The sequence below is a fragment of the Prionailurus bengalensis genome, chromosome C2, assembly GCF_016509475.1.
Source record: "Prionailurus bengalensis isolate Pbe53 chromosome C2, Fcat_Pben_1.1_paternal_pri, whole genome shotgun sequence".
Classification (NCBI taxonomy): Eukaryota; Metazoa; Chordata; class Mammalia; order Carnivora; family Felidae; genus Prionailurus; species Prionailurus bengalensis.
The window spans coordinates 115,463,290-115,485,127 of NC_057350.1; the positions used below are offsets into that span (position 1 = coordinate 115,463,290).

Sequence of the window (21,838 nt, forward strand, 5' to 3'; positions counted from 1 at the left end):
ATAGTCAATTGTAAAGGCTAGTGACATAACATTAGAGAATGAACACAGTTATTTTATGGAACATCAGCCCTACTCAAATATTTTTCATAGTAATCAACGTTAATAAAAATTAAGGCCAAGTCAGGCTGAAGCTGTTATTGTCTGAGGCTGGTTTCTGAAGGGACAGACTTTCCAGGAGGCAGGACCTTTAAAATCAGACCCCCAGCTCTGGCTCAGCTTTCCAACATTGCTCCTGGCAGGTGCATTCAGTTGCTACCTTTGCATCTCCAAGTCCATCTTCAGAGTCCATTTACCTCTTCCTTGTAAGTCCTAGCAGAGAGTTTGGCTTCTGCTTTGTGTTTGGTTCATATTTATGAAGTAGTATTTGTATTTCTTCCTTGCCTTTCCCCCTAGCATCAACTACAGGATCACATAAAGCTAATTTGTTTTACTGTTACGAGAGTCCCTTTTCTTGACAGGATGGGCCTGATTAAAAGCAGGCAGTTAAAAGGTCAACTTTGCAGGCAAGTTTGCACATGACAGTACGTGACTTAAGGGCTGCAGGAGGGATGAGGAGGATGGTGGTGCGTTCTTGAAGCAAGAGGGGGATGAATCTATCTTGTGGGGCCTTTTCCTCTGAAGGACCGAGTCTACAAGAGATGTTGTTCCAAGACAGAGTCAGGCTCGCAGCAGCACTGACTGTCCTTACTCTCTTTTCCTTGTTTCTTAATGGTCTGAGTTATTCACGTCAGCCTTTTGGGGTTCACAGGGCATGTTGTGGAAGAAGCCCCAGACCCAACTATGAGAATAAGATTGGACTCTCTGATGTGCCTTATAGAACCTTGAGGAATCTGTTAAATCATTTAACTTCTCCCAACTCAGTTTCTAGATCTTAAAAATGGAGATTAAGGGGCGCCTGGGTGGCTCGGTCGGTTAAGCATCCGACTTCGGCTCAGGTCATGATCTTAATGGTCCGTGAGTTCGAGCCCCGTGTCGGGCTCTGTGCTGACCGCTCAGAGCGTGGAGCCTGTTTCAGATTCTGTGTCTCCCTCTCTCTGCCCCTCCCCTGTTCATGCTCTGTCTCTCTCTGTCTCAAAACTAAATAAACTTAAAATTTAAAAAAAAATGGAGATTAATAGATCTGTTATGGGAGGATGAAATTAAGACAATTTTTCAAGATAGTAAAGGCTATATAAATCTCAGTTGTTACTCTCAGACATTATTATTACCATCATTGTTGTGAACATTAGGATGTATGACTAATATGAATTATTATCATGACTATCATTATTAATGGATATTAATACCAGTTTGTTCATTCATTCATTCCACACACATTTTTTGAGTGTCTTCTGTATGCCAGAGGTGGGGTCCTTTAGACCATCTTTTCTTTTTTTTTTTTTTTTTTTTTATAATTTTATTTTTTTTTTTAATTTTTTTTTCAACGTTTTTTATTTATTTAGGGACAGAGAGAGACAGAGCATGAATGGGGGAGGGGCAGAGAGAGAGGGAGACACAGAATCGGAAACAGGCTCCAGGCTCTGAGCCATCAGCCCAGAGCCTGACGCGGGGCTCGAACTCACGGACCGCGAGATCGTGACCTGGCTGAAGTCGGACGCTTAACTGACTGCGCCACCCAGGCGCCCCTAGGACCATCTTTTCTAGAAGATGTTGCAGCATTCTCTGTCCTTCTGGGAGCAAGTAAAGAACAAATTATCCTGGGTGAGCTTTTTTTTTTTTAATTTGAGAGAGAGAGAGAGAGAGAGAGAGAGAGAGAGAGAGAGAGAGAATGTGAGCAGGCAAGAGGGGCAGAGGGAGAGAGAGAAAGAGAGAGAATCTCTCTTAGCTTGGAGCCTGACACGGGGCTCGATCCCACAACCCTGGGATCCTGACCTGAGCTGAAATCAAGAGCCAGGACGCTCAACTGACTGTGCCAACCAGGCACCCCCTGGATGAGCTTTTTGAGTATTTTGTAGGTAAAGATATGTAAGATATGCCTAAGATTCATTTGATACAGACACTGAGAAGTAAAACGATTTGCTAAAGGAAACCCATTAAATATATTCCTTCATTACTTTCTTTTTTAAAGTCATTTATTCCATAAGTAGTTTTTGAGCTACCTGCTGTGTTGTCAGACCTTCTACACTCGTCCATAAGGGGAACTACTGAGAAGTTGAAAGCATATTTAAAGTGTCCATCAACTTCAACACCACTTTAAAAAGGCTCATGGAAAGGAAAAATCTAAATGCATCCTGTAAAGAAAATTCCATTTCCTCTGACAATACTGTGATCTGTATCCTGCTTCATTCCTTGTGGAGTTCCTCTCCAAGTCAATGGCAATTGCGTAAACGGTCTGAAGGCAGGAAGTACCTTGCAATGGGATGAGAAAGAGGCTTGTGGTTGGTCATCAAACTAAATTTAAACCATTATTTGGAGCGAGTGTATAATTAACATGGGGCTTGAAGATGAAAAATACAGCTGCAAGGGTAGGTTTCTTCCTTTAAAAGAAAAAAATGCAGGAGCGACAAGAAGAAAACAGTTTCATGGGTTATGCATTCTCTTTCGTAAGAACAATCAAAGATCGTTTCATCCTAACCTTTCTAGGTACAATAAATGCCTCTCTCCTCTGGATTAGGTAGATGACAGCAATAACAGCACCGCAGCCGGGAGTCTCCAAAACTGACAGGTGCTGGATATAAGATGCCTCAGATTGTCCTGTGAAGTGTAGACAGCGTTCAGGATGATAGGCCCCGCTTGATCTGCCCATAGAGAGAGCTGCTCCTGTCTGTTGTCACCTCGTTCAACTTCTCCCCCTCACTCGAACACCTGCCAGAGGCAGCCCTAAAATATTGCTTAATTATAGAATGTCCGTTGATCCTCTTTATCCTTTCCTTCAACCGCTTTCCCCGCCTTTCGTGCCCGTCCCTGGTTCAGAGCTCCCTTAGGCTAAGCACTCACGGGAGCATTATGATGGCGCCTTTTCCAACTCACAGTTAAGGGACTGACAAGAGTTTCTACCCTGTGCTCTAGCTGTGGAATTATTCTCTGAAGCTGTAATTAGCAGTTATAGGTTCAAATGTGGAATGCAACATTACTCTTTTAAGTAGGAGGTGAGTTCATTTGGGCAGGGTGGGGGAGGAGGATAGCTTTTCTCAATCTCTTTTCTTTTCTTCTGATTGAAAAAAATGATGCTTATTGTATAAAACGTTTTGAAAATACAGAGAAATCTAAAGATATGAATAAAGCCTACTTTCCCCTCGTTCATATGTATATATTTTAACTGAAATGGGATTTTGTTCACTTAGCAATATATTGCTAAGATATGTGAACATCTTTCCATTTAAACAAATACAGATAGATCTATGTCATTTTGTAATGTCTGTTCAGTCTTCTATTATCTGACTGAACCATAATTTATTCAGCCACTCAACACATTTAAGATATAAACAGAACTACAATTGGACATCTCTACTCATACATTTTGCATACTTTTGGTATTGATTTGGAGTTATGTTTGTGATTAACAGGGACACAAAATGAGATTGCTTATTTATCCCTAACATTAAAGAAACCTGAAGGAAGTCAGGCTGATTTGATGGTGCACATGCATTTATCATTTCTCTACTTTTTTGTTCTTACTCAGTGGCTTTTTCATTCACATGATTCAAGAGGGCTGCTACAGCTCTAGCCATCATGTTCACATTCCAGGCTGAAGCAAAGAACGAGGTGTAAGGCAGAAAAGTCTGTATCTCTTCCATTTAAAAAACTTCCCCAGAATCCCACATAGTACTTCTGTTTATTGTCTAGAACTTAGTCTCATGGCCATACCTAGCACCAAGAAGAAGGGGGAAGCAGATATTCAGAAGCAGCCAGCCATCTCTGCCACATCTATCACATTGTTTCCTTGGCGTGCGCCTTGTGGAAGTGGAGTTGCTGGATCAAAGCTCTTCCCAGGATTTTGTTAAGTGCTGACAAACTGCCTTCCAGAAAGATGGTACCAGTTTAAGTCCAGTGATGTGCACGGGTGACCTTTAGTGAGGTTGTGCTTCTTTTGTGAACATTTTATGGGTATTTTAAAAGATATTTTCCTGGGGCGCCTGGGTGGCTCCATCAATTGAGGAGCCAGCTTTGGCTCAGGTCATGATCTCGCAGTCCATGAGTTCGAGCCCCGCATGGGGCTCTGTGCTGACAGCCTGGAGCCTGCTTCAGATTCTGCATACCCTCTCTCTCTGCCCCTCCCCCACTCACTCTCTCTCTGTCTCTCTCTCAAAAATATACGCTAAAAAAAAAAAAAAGATATTTTCCTGAAGCTGTATTTTTTCTTTTGTTTAAATCACACATTCTGCAGAGGGTGATATGCGGATTTTTGATACATTTACGATTTTTTCCTCAAAACGTCTATCTGTATAAGTAGAACATCTATTCCAAATATTGGAAGGACATTTGCCTGAGAATTTAAATGTTTTTCACATGTATTTTCTCAACTTCTAAGAAAACTTACTTGTCGGTTGACTTAATAAACTGGCTCTCTGGTTTGAAAACTCTTCTGGCCAATTTAAGTAAAAAGCACAGTGGAAAAGCTAGCTGCTCTTCCCAAGTCAGTGTTTAAACATAAATGTTTGATCTCTAACTCTACTATACTATACTGTGGTGTGGCCATCAGCAGCTCCAAAAATAAAGGAATCCTCTGCCTGTGATTTTCTCCTCTCACATGGGGTCTATTTTCTCCTCCAATGAAAGGATATTAAGGGTCACCATTATTGCCAAATTTTTAATGCTTTTGTTCAGATGTTATTAAGTCTGGTGTTACTTTGTTTCTTGACTTGGTTATTCAGATTGGCTATCTTAGCCTTTTTTCTCTCTTTATTTATCTTGCATACGTTACAGAATAAAATTCACTTCAGAGTTTGAAAAATGATCTGCCAAAGTATTACTGTCACTACGGGATCGTATAAAAACAGTTGATTATTCTAGTGCTACTTTCCAGTCAGAACTTTCAACAAAAAATGACAGTTGGTGAATCAGTAGGTGGAAATACCTTACACATTCTTGCATGTTTCCTGTAAGTTTAAGATCGTATCCAAATTAAAGACTGCACGCACATAAATAGATATTTATTTTATGTGAGAATTAATGCCGGCTACTTTAGCAAAGAATGGGGTTTGGATGGGGAAATAAATCATAAAAAATGGGAACAGATACATATTTCTGTCCTTTGTTAAGTAAAGATTAAAGCAATAGTGTTTTTTTTTTTTTATTATTATTAAACCTGCATCTGTAGGCACCAAGTTAACTCTATTTGGAGTTTGTACAAATATGTTTTTTTGTATAAAACTTTAGTACTTTTTTTTTTTAATTTTTTTTTAACGTTTTTATTTATTTTTGAGACAGAGAGAGACACAGCATGAACGGGGGAGGGGCAGAGAGAGAGGGAGACACAGAATCGGAAACAGGCTCCAGACTCTGAGCTGTCAGCACAGAGCCCGACGCGGGGCTCGAACTCACAGACCGCGAGATCGTGACCTGAGCCGAAGTCGGCCGCTTAACCGACTGAGCCACCCAGGCGCCCCAAAACTTTAGTACTTTTTAGCCTAAATTTGTTTTTCTATTTGTGGACTTTCAGAAGCTTCAGGTCTTCCTGCATTTCTGTAACTGGTCTGTACCTACATTTTAGGCTGCACTGTGGGGGTGAACAATTGTCACCTTGTAAATGATTGCAAAACTAAATTATTCTAAAATTTGCTGAGCATTCCTAACAGAAATCTGTTAGGAAAAATGGAAAGCCATTAGATACTCTTTTTCTAGTGTTCAATCTTGTCTTCAAACTACAATCCCTTTCTACTTTCCCCGTGGGCAGAAGGTCTCATGCTGACAGGGGATGTTCCTCACCACCAGAAGCTCCTCCCTGACAAGAACACAAAGCAGCTTCGGCCTTTTCTTACCCTGGATGTGAGAGTTGATATTATTACATGCAAAACAGACAGACAAACAAAAAAACCGAAGGCAAAACAAAAGGAGGTGGAGGAACCACCCGAGGGGCTGGTGGTCACCTAGTTCATTTGTGGTTTGAGAATGTTTCTTCTCTAAATTAGTTGTTACTAAGCCGACTCTGTGGGAAATCAAGTATATCTGCGGTTTTTGCAGTGGATTGATACCCACCATTACTGCCGTCATTTCCTTGGGTTCATTGTACCATCGTGTGTTTGCTGGGTTTGAATTTGAATTCCTCAGATCCCTTTAAACCATTGGGATAGATTTACACAGGGATAAAGGAGGAATTAATATTCACAATGTCACATGTATGTCTGGCACTGTGCAGGTGCTTTGCTTTTGTTATTTGGTGACATACTCAAAACACCTTCATGAAAAGGATGTTTTTATGCCCATTTTACAGTGGAGGACACTGAGGCCTGGACATGCTAGGTGAAGTTACAGTGTTCTCTTAACTGGTTCATAGCAGAGGCAAAGTTCAAAAACATACCGGGGGAACACCCTTGCTCACTTGGGTGATATTTTCAACCAAAGATGCCAAAAAATACATGTAAAAAGATATGTGGGCTGGGTTTAAAACACGAAACATAAGCAGTGTTGCCTGGTGATTATCTAGGTCCCCAGTAGTCCTCTCCCCTCCCCGCCTCCGGTGTTTCACTCAATCCCTGTTAATGCCTCAGTTTTTTTTTTTTTCAGTTTTTTTTTTTTTAACGTTTATTTATTTTTTACAGAGAGAGAGCATGAGTGGGGGAGGGGTAGAGAGAGAGGGAGACACAGAATCTGAAGCAGGCTCCAGGCTCCGAGCTGTCACCACAGAGCCCGGCACAGGGCTCGAACTCACAAACCATGAGATCATGACCTGAGCTGAAGTCGGACGCTCAACCGACGGAGCCACCCAGGCTCCCTAATGCCTCCGTTTTTGTCTTCGATCGTCCAGATCATTTCTTGCAAAATGGGACGCTGGCTCTGCAAAACACCTGCAGTCATTCTCCAGACGAGCGTTGGGGTTCTTGTCAGTCTCATTGCTAGTGCCAGCTGGGTCATGTCTTTCAACCATGTGCAGAAAGTGGCTCCGGTGACCAGAGCCCCGTGTGGCTCGTCCTCTTCTCATGATTGGCGAAAAGAAAGCCAGTGAAAAGGAATGGAATCTCTTCACATGAATGGAAGTGAAGCCAGAAGAATCCAGAAGAATTTTTGGTTTTTAGGGAGGCTTTGCCCTCTTCTTTGGGGCAAGTGACATTTAATTCAGTTGGCCCCATTGGAAGGCAGAGAAAGGAGGGCATATCCTGAGTTTAGTTGGGCTGGTTTATGTTCGGAGAGGGTTCAGAGCGGGTAAGCTATGTGTCAATGAAGAAGACACACCGGAAGAACAACTGGAAAAACAACACGTTGAAACGTGTTGGGCACGGAGAGTCTGAAAAAACAATTTTCAAAAGTATTTTAGAATTTAAAGTAGTTCCGTGGCTTAAAAACAAACTTCTTTTAAAAAATGATGGTGAGGGTAAAAGCTGCTTCCCAGATGTCAGACACAGTTGATAAGGGGAGCAGACCTAACACATAGCTACCAAGCTAGAGTGTCGGGCTCTGGACCATTTAGAATTACAACAAAAATAAGACTTGTGCTCTGTTAGCCTCCACGCCATTCATTATTTCTTTGACGCTACCTCCCCGCCATTTTGATTGCCAGCTCCGAAGGCTCACTCTGGGTCATCTTCTGATACGTCCTTCTTGGAGCAAAAGACAACACAGGTACTTAGGACTGTCTGCCTGTTCAGGTGGCATGAATTCAACACTACACACCTAGCACATCCCAGCATAAGTATTTGGGGACAGCATCACTTCATCTAGAGCTTGGTAGTAGAAACAGTAACTAATCTGTCTTAACACTAGAAGGGACTGGCTGCCTTGGGCTTACTGATCGACAGTCTAACGTACAGAACGCCTAGTAGACTGTACGTTATAGGCCCTTAAAGCATTTGCAGTTGTAATTTTCACTACACCCCACATTTCCCAAAACTGATTTTGGGACTGAGTCCTCATGGAAGATACAGCCCCTTTGTAAATGATCGTCAAACGGATAAATGGGTGAATGCATTCCTCACGGCCTGTTGATAATTCTAGAATTCACCATTCATAAAGAACCTCATCTTTTCTCCACTTCTCTTCATTCCCATCCCGTGTTTTTGTTTGTGAAGAAGGAGAAAGTGGGAAAATATGTACAAGTACATATTTTATACTTGATATCTGGAAATTATAAAACAGTGAAATAAACTCTTACGTTGTTGTTTGGTTTCAACGGAAGAAATTTACTGTGATTTATAAATCTCTTAATAGCACTATTGATCCTGCATGAGAAGAGGAAAAAATGCTAAGTGTTAATAATAAAATTGCATTACAGCCAAAAGTTCTTTAGTAGCGCTCTTGGCCTACAGAAAACAAACAAAAACCCAGTCCTTCTGTTCCTTCTGCTTTTTTAGGGAATAGGGAAAATAAGGCTAAGCAAGAGTTTGGCTCAGTTTGCAGGGGGGGGGGAGTTAGGTCTGCCCATGTTGGGTGATGTTGGGGACCTCAGTGGCGATGTCGGGTGCCTGTAACACAACGGCTCACCGTCTGAAGTGAGGTGGTCAGTGAATCACACCTTGGGGTTGTGTTGGTGAGTCACTGGCTTCCCGAAGTGGTTTTCTCCACATTCACAGTGTCCCCTCCTTTCCCACCCCAGCAACAACACACTGGGTAAGTAGAGCCCTGTAGGAACCACGGGTATTACAGCCTCGGGTGGGCTCACACTGTGCCTCGGGGCTGGCAGCAGCTGGCCTTGACTCAGCCTCTGCCCTGACGGAGCAGGTTCGGGAATGAGTCTGCGGAAAAGTCTGTGGTGCTCGGGGAAAAGGATTTGAGTAGATAGATCACCACAGCTGGCTGTGGCGGAAGTGCCAGGAGACCTTCCACGCTGCTGCGGCTACTACTGCTGCTAATTTAAACAAGGGGAGGCTTCTTGGCATGGCTGTGATGGAAGTCGAGGATTAGAGCCTGGTAGTTAAAAATACAATCGCTGCCATTCATTCAGAATTCCAGGGGACTCTGAAATGTTTGGCAAGTGAATGGTAGAGACCGGAAACAGGCACCAAAATAATGCTGCTGGTCTTGTATCATCTTTTATTAGAGGATCCTAAAAAAATCCCCCATTTATGTATGAATTATCATTCCTATGTCATAGACTATACAGCTATGTTTGATGAGCTGCCTAAGTGAAAATCTGACCAGAACCTTTCAAGTATAAATTCCTTGTGGTTTCAAAGAAGGATGAGCTTTCTCATTAAGCACACTTCTATTATGTGAACAGTCACTTTTATTGTATGACATGAGGCAGTTTTCATGGCTTTGGGATTTAATCTGTGAATGATACGAATGCTTTGCTAATGGATGTGTCAGCCATGTACCTTTGCAGCCTGACTTTCACCTCTTTGTGTCTTTTATTCTAATGTAATGCATCAGACTAGCGAGAGGGTACCGCTTAGGATTCGGGCAGAACAGAAAAAGAATTGTAGCCAAGTATAGTGTTGTGAAAGCTGCTTTGGGACAAAGAATCATCGGTTAGGGTGACAATAGGAAGGATGAAAATGTGGGAAGGAGGTTGATGGCTTTGGAAATAAAGTAAAACATCTATTCAACCAGGTAAAGAGCCAACACTTTATTTCTGATTGTCCATGTATTGTAGTTCAAAAGCCTACTCTCCATTATCCAGCTGGACTGATAGGGTTAAGCAGATGGGAACAGTTTACTGAATGGCTATTAATCAGGTTGGGTTGCCGGTTTAGACGTGGGCTGTGAGCACAACTATGGGAGCTCCCCTTGCTGTGGGGCTACCCCTGCTATGAGGCTCCCCCCAGCTTTGGGGTTCATACTGTGATCAGTTTCCTCTATGTTCTGGTTTTAGGGGACTGGGGAGAGTGTACGTCTGGGCCTGGGAGAATTAGGGTGTGTGTATGCCAGCTGTCTTTGTTCTTGTGGTTAAGACCCACCTCTGATGTCAGTTGGAAGAACTAAGTACCACTGGCAAAAAACAAAACAAAACAAAAGGCGCCACTCAAAGAAATGCAAGATATGAGTAAGATATGATGTGTCATTTCCTAGGTCTGGAAATTTAAATAAGAACACACTGCCAGCATGTTTAATGTAATTGAAACGCAGGCAGCATTTATCCCTGAAATACAACAAAAAAAGTAAACCGCTTTTGCATATTTGTATTTTAATTCTAACTGGGGAACATTTCAGAACTTTAATGTGAGTCTCGGACAAGTCTTGCCATCTGGTACAGGATTAAGCATTGGCATAGCATTTGTTGTCTGCTGACAATGGGTCAAACTTACTTGGCAGGCTCTGTCTGGGAAATTATCAACCTCACGCAAATCTGTTTCAATTTCCATTTTTAACAAGGGTGGGTTTAATTGAACTGGTTCACAACAAGCAAGTTGCAAAGTTCATTTAGCACTTTTTAAGCACTTAATCTTCAGTGTATGTACATTTTCTATAACATTAACAGGGTGGTAAACTGATCTTTTAAATTAAAAAATATATATATAATGTCTGATTTAAAAATATAAGACAATTTACTTATGCCCTAAATTGGGCTTGTGAATATTATGGGGGTTGCAAGGGAATTGTTTTGCAGATGCTTACTATGTGCAGAGAGAGTACTTTGCTATGCCCCATAGGGTCATTTCTGTCATCAAAAGAGCTAATGTTCCATTGGAAAAGAAATATTGGCACCCCCCAAGAAGAGAGAGTCAAGAGAGAAGTTGAAGAGAGCCTGGGATTGTCAGGGGACTGGATCCAAGTGGCACCGAGTGTGAACTGAGTTTTGAACCAGTCAGCCTTGGTTTTATGACCCCAGGCTGCCTTTAAATTCACATTTCATTGGTGTGGTTCTCTTCAACTGCCTAGCTAGTTTGTGGTGGAAAAGAAGAGGCAGGTCGGAGGCTACTTCTAAGTCCTGTCCTAACAGGTCTGTTGATTGCAGGGAGCCCTGAGTAATGTGTGACACTAATGTGAAACTCTAACATATTAAAGCCTTGACGGTGGAGAGAAGGGGGAGTAAAACGGCAAAGCACTTAGATTTAAAGATGAAAACTTTGCCCGTAGAAATAGGCAAGCGGCTTATGTTGCGAAGAACTCTAAATTCTTTCAAAATCAAGCACTCAGGATCCTTTCTATTTTTATATCTTTGTATGCTTCCAGCAATACAAAATGTATTACATAGACCTTCTCTATTTCAGAAAGTCTTTGTTGTGTGGCTTCCTTCCATAAAGTTAATGTAATAGGTCATGGACTGGAGGATAAATTCATCTAAAAGCACCAGGCCTTGTCCTGGGCTGTAAGAAGCCGGTGGGTTCTATTTTTACAGATAAGATTTTGTCATTGCCTTTAATGGTTCTGCTGCTAGTCAGGGTTTTATGTTTACAAAATGCCTTTTATTTTTATACCTTCCTAGTGCATAGTTAGTGCACAATAGGTGTACAATCTAAGCTTGTTGAGTAAACTTGAACCTATGTTGTGAGCTTTGGGCTTGAGGCCAGAGCTACTACCTTCCGTGCATTCACTGCTAAGGAGGTGAGCTTGGAAAGGCCAGTGAACTGGCCATGGAATCTGCAGGTGACTTTGGCTGTCATTAGTTTCCCTGAACAGACCTATTTCACCCTGGAACAAGGAACCGGTGTGTTTGTTAACTTCTTTTACTCCCGTCTCCTGGATCTGGGTGTTGAGACCAGGATGAGTGAAGTGGCTTGTCCAACTAGGTCACACAGATCAGAGTAGCCTTAAAACTCAGATATGTGAAGGGCGCCTGGGGGGTTCATTCGGTTGAGCATCCGACTTCGCCTCATGTCATGATCTTGCGGTTTATGGATTCGAGTCCCGCATCTGGCTCTCTTCTATCAGGGCAGACCGCCTTCGGATCCTCTGTCCCTCCTCCCCTCCACCCCCCTCTGCCCCAAGTTTCCCCCCAAAATAAATATTAAAAAAAAAACCAACAAACTCAGATATGTGTGATGCCAAGACTTTGATCTTTCCAGAACAGTGTCGCACCAGTAGGTCTTCTTTCTGGAAGATGCCTACACGAGTAGTACTTTTATTTCACAGGCAGTGAGACCAAGAAGCGACTTGGATCCCAGCTGTCCTGGGGATAGGAGTCTAGAGGTGGGATGGAGAGTGGATTATCTGATTGAGAGGGTGGGGGAAGGGATGAAGGGCAGAGGAAAACCAGAAAGACGGAGGAAGGGAAGCCTGGAGGCCCTTGTGCTCATCAAGGTGAAAGGTCATGCAGGAGCCTGGAAGGAGGAAATAGGAGCTAAGTTAAAAGATCCCCTGCAGGCCGATGGGAGGGACCAGGCGGTGAGTGGAGGGACATTGGGAGGTGAAGCTGCCTCTTCTGCTCATTTCAGTGACATTTCAACCTCAAACACAGAATTTCCGTAATAAATAAAATGGCTTTCTGAACTTGCATCTCTGTTGAGCAACATATTAATTCAAGAAGGAAAAATTATTTCACAAAACATAGCTTTCCATAAACTGTTTCCAGCCAAACGTCTTCTCAGAGAAGCGCTGACCTTCTTGCCCCTGAACACAAGCTGGAGTCCCCAACACCGAAGCTCTTTTTAGATCTGGATGCTTCTCTAAGGAGAGACTCCTGATGTGGTTGGAGGTGAGAAGTTGGTTTGTTCTTCCCTCGACTGTGAAAGACTGGGAAGTGAAGGCCACTCCTCTTATCTTTGTTATAGCCCCGCCCCCGGAGGCCAGGGTCTTTTGTGAATTACAGGTTTTTTTTTTTTTTTTTCCCCCCAGGAAAAAGACCTTATGGTGTCGGGAAAAGTTTTCCTTATCCTTAGGAACTGGCATTTTTTTTCTTGAGAAACAACATGGGGCCAGGTGATTAATTCCATTTCCCTCATTCTTCCTTTGGCCACCCAACAATTACGAGCCAAATCTACAGTTTATCTTTAATAACATTTTAGTACCCTGTGACCTGCATGCCCATGCGTCATTTTCCTTTTTGTCATGTTGTGCCTTCATGATTATTTTTGTTTTTACTGCTTACGAAAACAATGCATGGCCACTGTTAAAAACCTGGAAAGTACAGGAGAGTTTGGTAAGGAAAAAAAGCACCCGTGGGCCTATAACTTGTATGTATACCCGTAAATAGTTTGATACCTTTTTTCCTTTTTTGTTCCATTTTTTAAAATATGAGAACTGTACAGAATATGTATTCATTGGACACACATATATAAGCAGATTGAATATATATGTAAATTTTCAGGAGAAATTGGGCTTTTAAAAACAGCAGAGACATTTGGTTGAATAGGACTGGGCAGCAAGGGAGGAATGAAATCAGGAAAGAGGTGGGAGTAGCAGGGAAGTCGGGATTAATCCTAAACTGTGGGTCCTGGCAGACAGTAAGGTTACACTGAGAAATTCGAGAAAGGAAATGAGTCAGTAACTCAGAGGGAGCGGAGATGAGACAGCAGTGTGAAAGAGCCAGTGGCTTAGCCTGCGTTCGGGAACGGGGTGACAGGAGCTAAACGTTTCGAACAATAGCAGAATTTAGCTTTCAAATCAAATCATCAGCAATGTATTAAGTTCTTGTGAGCAATGCTCTTGCTTTTGGCATTCAGACTGGGAGCCACCCTGGACTTCATAGAAGCCGAGCCTTAGAGCAAAGCTGACGTCGGGTCGACTGGTGGGTCTGCAGAGGCTGGGAATTCGAGTGGCTTTCTTCTCAGAGTGGTTTCTGAGCAATGAGAACTGCTCACTTAAGAAAGACTCCCTCTTGTACTCTAGTCTTTGGGGAATACTGTGAGTGACACTTTTAATTAACAAATCTGCTGGGAACAAAACTCCTTTAAAAGCGTTGGCTGGGTATGGGGTTGGAAGGGTGGGCTGAGGAGGCTCCCACGGCCCTGGGGGAGTTCTCGGACTTGAAGCCACGTTTGAGTTGTGCCTCGTTGGCGTCAGACCTCTCTGGGATGGGGCCAGAGTGCCCTCCCAGAAAGCCCCAGCACTCTGTCCCAGGCGGTGGAGGCCAGCCTGTTGTGGTGGCAGTCCTTCGGCAAGCTGGGCTCGTTTTTACCACTTAGCTGTGGGCCTTTCTGCTCTCCCCAGTTTTGGGGGCCACAGCCCACTGGTTCAGGATGGGGAAGGAGCGTGGGGACCAGCCTTTGGGAATGCATCGTTCCGGCCCCTGTGTCATTCCTACCACTATCCCCAGCAGTGTCCTTAAGTGTCTTCCACTGCGTCACTCTGTCTCACCGTGGCCGTGCTCATGCTGCTTCTGGCACAGCACCAGGACCCATGGTCTCAGGGGGTCTGAGGAGTGCTCATGAGAGAGAGAATTCCTTTCCTTCTGGTGCCATTGTGGAAAGTATGCAGGGCATACCTACCTTGGAAAACATGTTTTAATAGTGTGGGTCCTGAAGGGATGGTTAGTCAAAGGGTTTCTTCGCTCTAATTACTTGGCTAAAGGGAGTTTACTCAACTCTGACATCCTCATCAATTGGTTCCTCACTCTGAAACGACTATGACAAATCCCCTGAGGCTGGTTATGAGTTTCCACTTGACCAAAAGTTGACAAAAGGATTTTATGAAAGCTTTCACAGAATTACAATTCTTAAACTGAAGGTATAAATGAGACCATTGTTTCTTTCCTTTATCGTCTTTTTCGCTGGAGTAAGTGATTCTCATTTATTTATTTAGGTCCTATCCACCCCCCCCCCACTTGTGTTCTTCTTAACAAGACAGTCTTGGTTTTAAAATTTTTATTCCTCCTAGTTCATTAAAAAAAAATTTTTTTTTTTAATGTTTATTTATTTTTGAGACAGAGAGAGACAGAGCATGAACAGGGGAGGGTCGGAGAGAGGGAGACACAGAATCTGAAACAGACTCCAGGTTCTGAGCCGTCAGCACAGAGCCTGTCGCGGGGCTCGAACTCACGGACCGCGAGATCATGACCTGGGCTGAAGTCAGACGCTCAACCGACTGAGCCACCCAGGCGCCCCACATTTTTTATTATATTTTTGAAAACTGTCGATGGCTTTTACAGTATGGAAACTCAACAGTTAAACTTAATTTTGCTTCCTTTATATCAAGCCTGACTTTTATTTTTTTTTTAAATCACACTCATTTAAAGGCCTTCTTGGGAAAACATCCAAGCTTTCACTCAGGCAGTGGATGAGTTCCCCATGGCAATAACTTGCTGTCTAGGATAAAGAAGTCTGAAGAGGAATTTTAGCAGCATACATTTAGCAGCATTCAGATGTGAGGAAACACGCCAGAGAAGAGACAAATAAAACTCCAGGGCCAGGAATTAACAGTGATTTGGGATTAAATTGAATGATAGTAATAGTGGTTTGCGTTGCTAAAGATTCAAAGGAGGCCATTGTCATTCAAAATTAAGGTGTGTTTGATGAAAGGACAATCATGCTTCTTTTCAGGTGGATCTGGGAAGGTCCCTAGTGTGTGGGGGTTTGCCTAGACAAATAGTTTGGGAGAGGTAAACCTAGTTGCAAGGCATAGAACAAAAAGCTGACGTTCGGTTTTTGCGGTCAGCTTTTGTGGTCTTTGATCAATATATAAAAAGCACTCTGATACAATTCGTAAAACAAAGTTACAGCGCAAGATGAATATGCTCATCTTTAAAAGAAAAATATAATGAAATCTCAAAAAAGTTTTTGGGGGCACCAGGGTGGCTTAGTTGGTTCAGCATCTGACTCTTGATTTTGGCTTAGGTTATATTCTTATGATTCCGTGAGTTCGAGCCCCACATCAGGCTCTGCACTGACAATGTGGAGCCTGCTTGGGATTCTCTCTCTCCCTCCTCTCCTCCCCTGCTTATGTGCGCATGCCCTCTCTCTCTCTCTCTCTCTCTCTCAAAATAAATAAACTTCAGGGAAAAAAAAAGAGATGATGGTGATGGTGTGCGGTAGGGCACATAAGTTACCAAGAATGACTTACGTTGTGGTTTGGGAGGAGGCAGACAAAGCTGGAGGTCTTGTCCCTCTTTCTAAGAACATATGGAAACTCTAGGCAGCAGCTTATGTTGTACCAGTTTCTCTGAGATTAAGTCACAATATAAATACTGGAAGTTGTGTATGACCAAAGTCTAATCATGTCTTTTCCCTCAGAAACCTTCATGCTTTGACATTTGGGCTTCTCCATAATCTGGCACTTGCTGGTCTTCCTACACTTAATTCCTGCTACCCTGTCCTCCAGCTAAACAGTTGTTAACCTTGCTTAGTAGAACATAAGCTTCTTGGGGGTTTTATGTATCACCTGCTTAGACCTCACAGTGCCTTCCTTGCTCTTAATAAGAGCTCAGTAGTGTCATATTTACGAGGTTGGTTTCAAGAGTTCTGTCTTTGGCTGGTACTGACAGAGGTGTCCTCATTATGTCAATTACATGAGCCGGGGAACGTGGGAGGCTTGGCGGGGTGGGAGGGCCCGGTCTTGCTTTGGGAGAGGAGTTCACACCATGGCATCCCCGTGATTGAATGGCGGAGAAGCACCTGAGGAGCTGAGGACCGAAGGATCCTTGGCTGGGACAGGATACACTGGTGAGGCAGAAAGCCTTTACGAGGGTTTTTGCATGTAGGGACAGCTTGGACAGCTAAGTCATGGGCTCGTATTCAGAGAGTTCCCTGCAAGATCCCCAGTAGGGCCCTTGGATGGAGGGGTATGTGGGCACGCGTGACCTTGGATGAAAACAAGCACAATGTGTCAGCCATCTGTAAGCAGATCCTAAGGAAAGAAGAGCCGGCGTCATTTAACTCTTGTGCTGTTGTTGGTGATGGTGATAATGATGATCGTGCTGACAATTAAAAAGATCATTGTTTTCCTTCTTTTAGTCATATAGAAAAAATCACCACGTGGCAAGACCCTAGGAAGGCGATGAATCAGTCCCTGAATCCGATGAACCTCCACCCTGCTGCCACTCCCAACCCAGCACCCCAGAGGTCCATGGCCGTGTCTCAGCCAAATCTCGGTAAGCCTAAAGCTTTCACCTGGAGGTGAATGAACAAGTGTTTAACCAAGGGGCTCTGGAGCTCAGAAGCAGCTCTGGTTGTCTCAGTGCCTCCTCATGCACCCCAGATAGCTCTTGGGTGCATTACACTGCCACCACCTTTGACTGCCTTCCTGGCCCCTTTTCTACCACCTCGCACTCTTGCTACCTAGGTTTATGCTAAGGTTACGACATCTCTTTCAATTGTCTTTACTGGAGTTTTTTGAAAAATTACTTAGGCCTCCTCTCATTCATCCAAGTCGGGTACATACCCCCATTCTGTGAATTTGGTCCCTGAAGACTGCCAAAGGTACAATTCTGGCCTCCAATCCCTTTCCTTCCTTCTTTTATTATAATTATTTTGCATAACGTGTGATTGACACCAGGCTTGGTGCTTTCATGCCTTATCGCATTAAACTCACAACAACCCTACAAGGAGTGGTGACATTCCTATTTTATGGATAAGGAAACTTTCCCAAGGGCATACAGCTCGTGGATGGCAGGGTCTGGAGTTTCAACTGAGGCTGCTCTGACTTTAGAGTGCATTTAGCCTTTATGTGATTTGCAGGTGGCTTCTCAAGACACCTGCCCTGGGACAATGCAGCTCACCCTTGACTTCATTTAGAATGCTTAAATGTAGTGGCGCCTGGGTGGCTCACTTGAGTGTCTGACTCTTTGATTTCAGCTCAAGTCTTCATCCCAGGGTTGTGCATTGGGCCCTGTGCTGAGCATGGAGCCTGCTTAAGATTCATTCCCTTTCTCCCTTTCTCTCTCTCTGTCTCTCTTGGCACCTGGGTGGCTCAGTTAAGCATCTGACTTCAGCCCAAGTCATGATCTCACAGTTCGTGGGTTTGAGCCCTGCATTGGGCTCTCTGCTGCTAGCACAGAGCCTGCTTTGGATCCACTGTCCCCCTTCCCTGCCCCTCCCCTCCCTCTCAAAAATAAAATAAACATTAAAATAATAATGCATTAAAAAAGCTTCTCTCTCCGGGCACCTGGGTGGCTCAGGTCAGTTGAACATCCGACTTTGGCTCAGGTCATGATCTCGCAGTTTGTGGGTTTGAGCCCCACGTCAGGCTCTGTGCTGACAGCTTGGAGCCTGGAGCCTGCTTCAGATTCTGTGTCTCCCTCTCTCTTTTCCCTGCCCCTGCTCTCTCTCTCTCTCTCTCTCTCTCAAAAATAAACTTTAAAAAAAAAAAAAAAAAAAAAAAGATTCCCTCTCTCTCAAAATAAATAAATAAACATTAAAAAAAAGTCTCTCTTTCTCTCCCTGTCTGTCCCTTCCCTGCTTCTGTGAGAGCTCTGTCTCTCTCTCTTTTAAAAAAAAATGCTTAAGTATGATTTTAGAATTGAGAAAAGATTATTTTCTGCTAATTGCCTTTACCTTAGAACTAAAATTCTTCCCACTAGAGATAATCAGATGTGAATGAATACACAGCAGCAACATAACTAATTAGCTTCTGTGGTAGGCATTTTCCCTGCTTCCAAAGGCTAAAAATAGGAGGATACTTTTAAAGTCTTATAAAAGATGATGCCATTTTCAGATAACTTTTCCATTTAAGATCAGATATCCAGATACTGCTTTGTACACAGAATAGTTAATTTTAGCGTGAAAAGAGTCTCTTGTTGGATTTTTTAGGAATGAGCAGGATAAAAAGGGAGCATTATTCCCAGACACCTTCCTTCATACTGTGACTTAGCCAAAGTGAGTATGAACTCAAGTAAACCCGAGTTAGCTTCAAGTAAATATATTGTCTGTTCTGCCAGGAAGTCTGGATCTACCATTTTAAAGCTTGCAGATGTAAAATATATCCAAAAAGCAAATGACTTGGAATAACTTCTGTTGTGTCCCGTATCTAAAGGGCAGATCAAGGATAATGGTACAAATGCTTCTACCAACAGTGGTAAACCAAAACTTCCCATGAGTCATTTGTCCCCAATATATAAGAGCTCAAATAGAAAGCAGTTGCAAGTATAGTAAAGAAACCACAAATTAGGTAGCATTAGACTAGTTTCAGTCTTTCTTTTAGCCATCTAGCTTTCATGAAAAATTCTAAAGACTGATTATTAAAATATTAACTTTAATTTTGTAATGTATTATAATTGGAAAAAATCTTTCATGGACTTGGTTAAAAAAATTCAAACACTTTTTCAAAGCACTGTTCACAAAGTAAACTTTTCTCAGGTCCCCATTCCTTTTTTTTTTTTTTAAAGTTTATTTATTTTGAGAGAGAGTGCACGTGCGTGAGCAGGGGAGGGGCAGAGAGACAGTGGGAGAGAGAGAATCCAAAGCAGGCCCTGCACTGTCACCACAAAGCCCGATGCGGGGCTTGAACTCATGAACCATGAGATCATGACCTGAGCCGAAATCCAGAGCCAGATGTTTAACTGACTGAGTCACTCCGATGCCCCCTGAATCCCCATTCCTTAGTCCTGGAGTCTTCTAGTGCTTCCAGTCATGGGTATGTGTTTCTTCACACGAATGCTAGTGTATTATACCTACTGTTCTTCACCTTGCCTTTTGTGCTTCTATATCTGTACATACAGAGTTGCCTTCTTTTAAAAGATTTCCTAGTAGTCCCACGTATTGATACACCTGGCACCCCCATCTGACGGATATTTAGGTTGTCACTATTGTGTGTTGCACAATACTGGAATGAATATCCCTGTTTATGTGGTACTTGTCTTCATTTTAAAAAATTGTGCAACACGTAGAAAGTGGACTAATTAAAAGGAACTTGAATGCTTGAAACTGTTTAACAATGAAGGCACATGTGGGTCAACCTGTGCACCTGAGCCACCTCTTTCCCCACAGAAGCACAATTGGTTAGTAAAGTATATCTAAACAAATTGTAATCTGAATGTGGGAAACGTGTTTACCTATTCCTGAGTTAAAATACCTTAGTTTCCAGATTTCTAATAAATCGAAGCAGTAAATTTCTCAAGACCCACATTCTGGGTTTTTTTCCTAATAATATTTAAATATTTGTCCATTACACAGTGTGTTGCTAGCCCACACCGAATCACAGACACGTCCTAAGGATAGAAATATAACAGGGGGGTGCCTGGGTGGTTCAGTCAGTTGAGCGTCCGACTTCGGCTCAGGTCATGATCTCACAGTTCGTGGTTCGAGCCCTTTGTCGGGCTCTGTGATGACAGCTCGGAGCCTGGAGCCTGCTTCGGATTCTGTCTCTCTCTCTCTCTCTCTGCCCCTCCTTTGCTCACTCTCTGTCTCTCTCTGTCTCTCAAAAATAAATAAATGTAAAAAAAAAAAAAAAGAAAAGAAATATAACAGGGAATGCCAAGTGAGCACCAAAGACTGGGGATAATTTACAGAGTCATAATGTGGTCTTAATAATAAGTGATTTACTCAGAATATGTTATTTCAAGCTATAGCTCTATCTGTAGTTCATACTCTTCACTATCAGTGTTTAAAAAATATAAAGAGCAAATCCTTCTACTTTTTGAATCTAGAATTTTGGTCTTTTCAATATAATGTAACTAACAGCTAAGTGAACTTAATTGGTGTGTCTCCTTTATAGGGAGGTATTTATGTATGTATGAAAATGTCAAAATATAGTTAATATTATTATGAGATGATAAAATTAGTACCTTTTATAAGATAATTTTACGCATTTCTAGAACTGTGATATAATCTTTGATATTGCTTAATACATTCAGAAATAAATCTTTTTAAAAAAAAATTTTTTTTTTTTAACGTTTATTTATTTTTGAGACAGAGAGAGACAGAGCATGAACAGGGGAGGGGCAGAGAGAGAGGGAGACACAGAATCTGAAACAGGCTCCAGGCTCTGAGCTGTCAGAACAGAGCCCGACAAGGGGCTCGAACCCTTGGACTGTGAGATCATGACCTGAGCCGAAGTCGGACGCTTAACCGACCGAGCCACCCAGGCGCCCCAATAAATCTTTTATTGGGATTCTGCTTTACTGTAGTTTAGGTATATGGATTTGGGAATCAGACTGTTAGAATTTGATACATGGCTCTGCCCATTACTAGCTTCATGACCCTATGAAATTACTTAATTTTGCCTCAGTTTCCTTATATGTAAAATGAGGATTATTATCACAGTAGGAAGAGATTATATGAGTTTATATGTGTAAAGTGCTTAGATGTGGTGCCTGGGACATAACAAGCTCTAATTATTTTATTCTTATTACTAACATTATTCTTTGTGGAAGGAAAACTTTTATTTTCTACTTTATTCAATTTTAGGATGTTAGATTTGAAGATAATTTCATTGTTCATCATAAAAGCTCACGAGAAACAAAAGATATATTTTGGGCGAGTTAGAGTATAAAGTGCTTTAAATTAGGAACACTGTTCATTACTTTCAGTGAGGATAGCACCCTCTGGTGGAAATATTTTAGCATTCCCCCCCCCCCCCAAGCTTATCCATGGATATCTTATTTTTTTAGTACATCTATTCCTGAAATGTAATTTGCAAGTCCAATCATATTTTAATTGGTAGAGAAGAAACCTGTCACTTAAAGGCATTGAGTGACTTTGTAAAAATGGAGCAAACTTTTGTCAGGCTGCATCAGTATCCAGTGAAAAAGCATCTATGTAGGATGGCAGATTTGTTACGTATCTGAACTCGCTGACTTTTCAAATGCCTAAGTAAAATGAAATTGACTCTGCAGGAGAGAAATGAAAAAGACAAATTTTTTTTTCTTTTTCTTTTTCTTTTTTCTTTTTCTTTTTCTTTTTCTTTTTCTTTTTCTTTTTCTTTTTCTTTTTCTTTTTCTTTTTCTTTTTCTTTTTTCTTTTTCTTTTTCTTTTTCTTCTTTTGCATTTTATTT

The 21,838-nt window shown here is 42.3% G+C and overlaps 1 protein-coding gene across 1 annotated transcript in view; it reads left to right on the forward strand.

Moving 5' to 3' along the window:
* Nucleotides 1–21,838, forward strand: part of WWTR1 (WW domain containing transcription regulator 1) — a 139,566-nt gene that overhangs the window by 66,815 nt on the left and 50,913 nt on the right. The window contains exon 3 of the mRNA XM_043595154.1: nt 16,863–16,999. Coding sequence (XP_043451089.1) covers nt 16,863–16,999 — 137 coding nt within the window. The remainder of the gene's footprint in view (nt 1–16,862; nt 17,000–21,838) is intronic.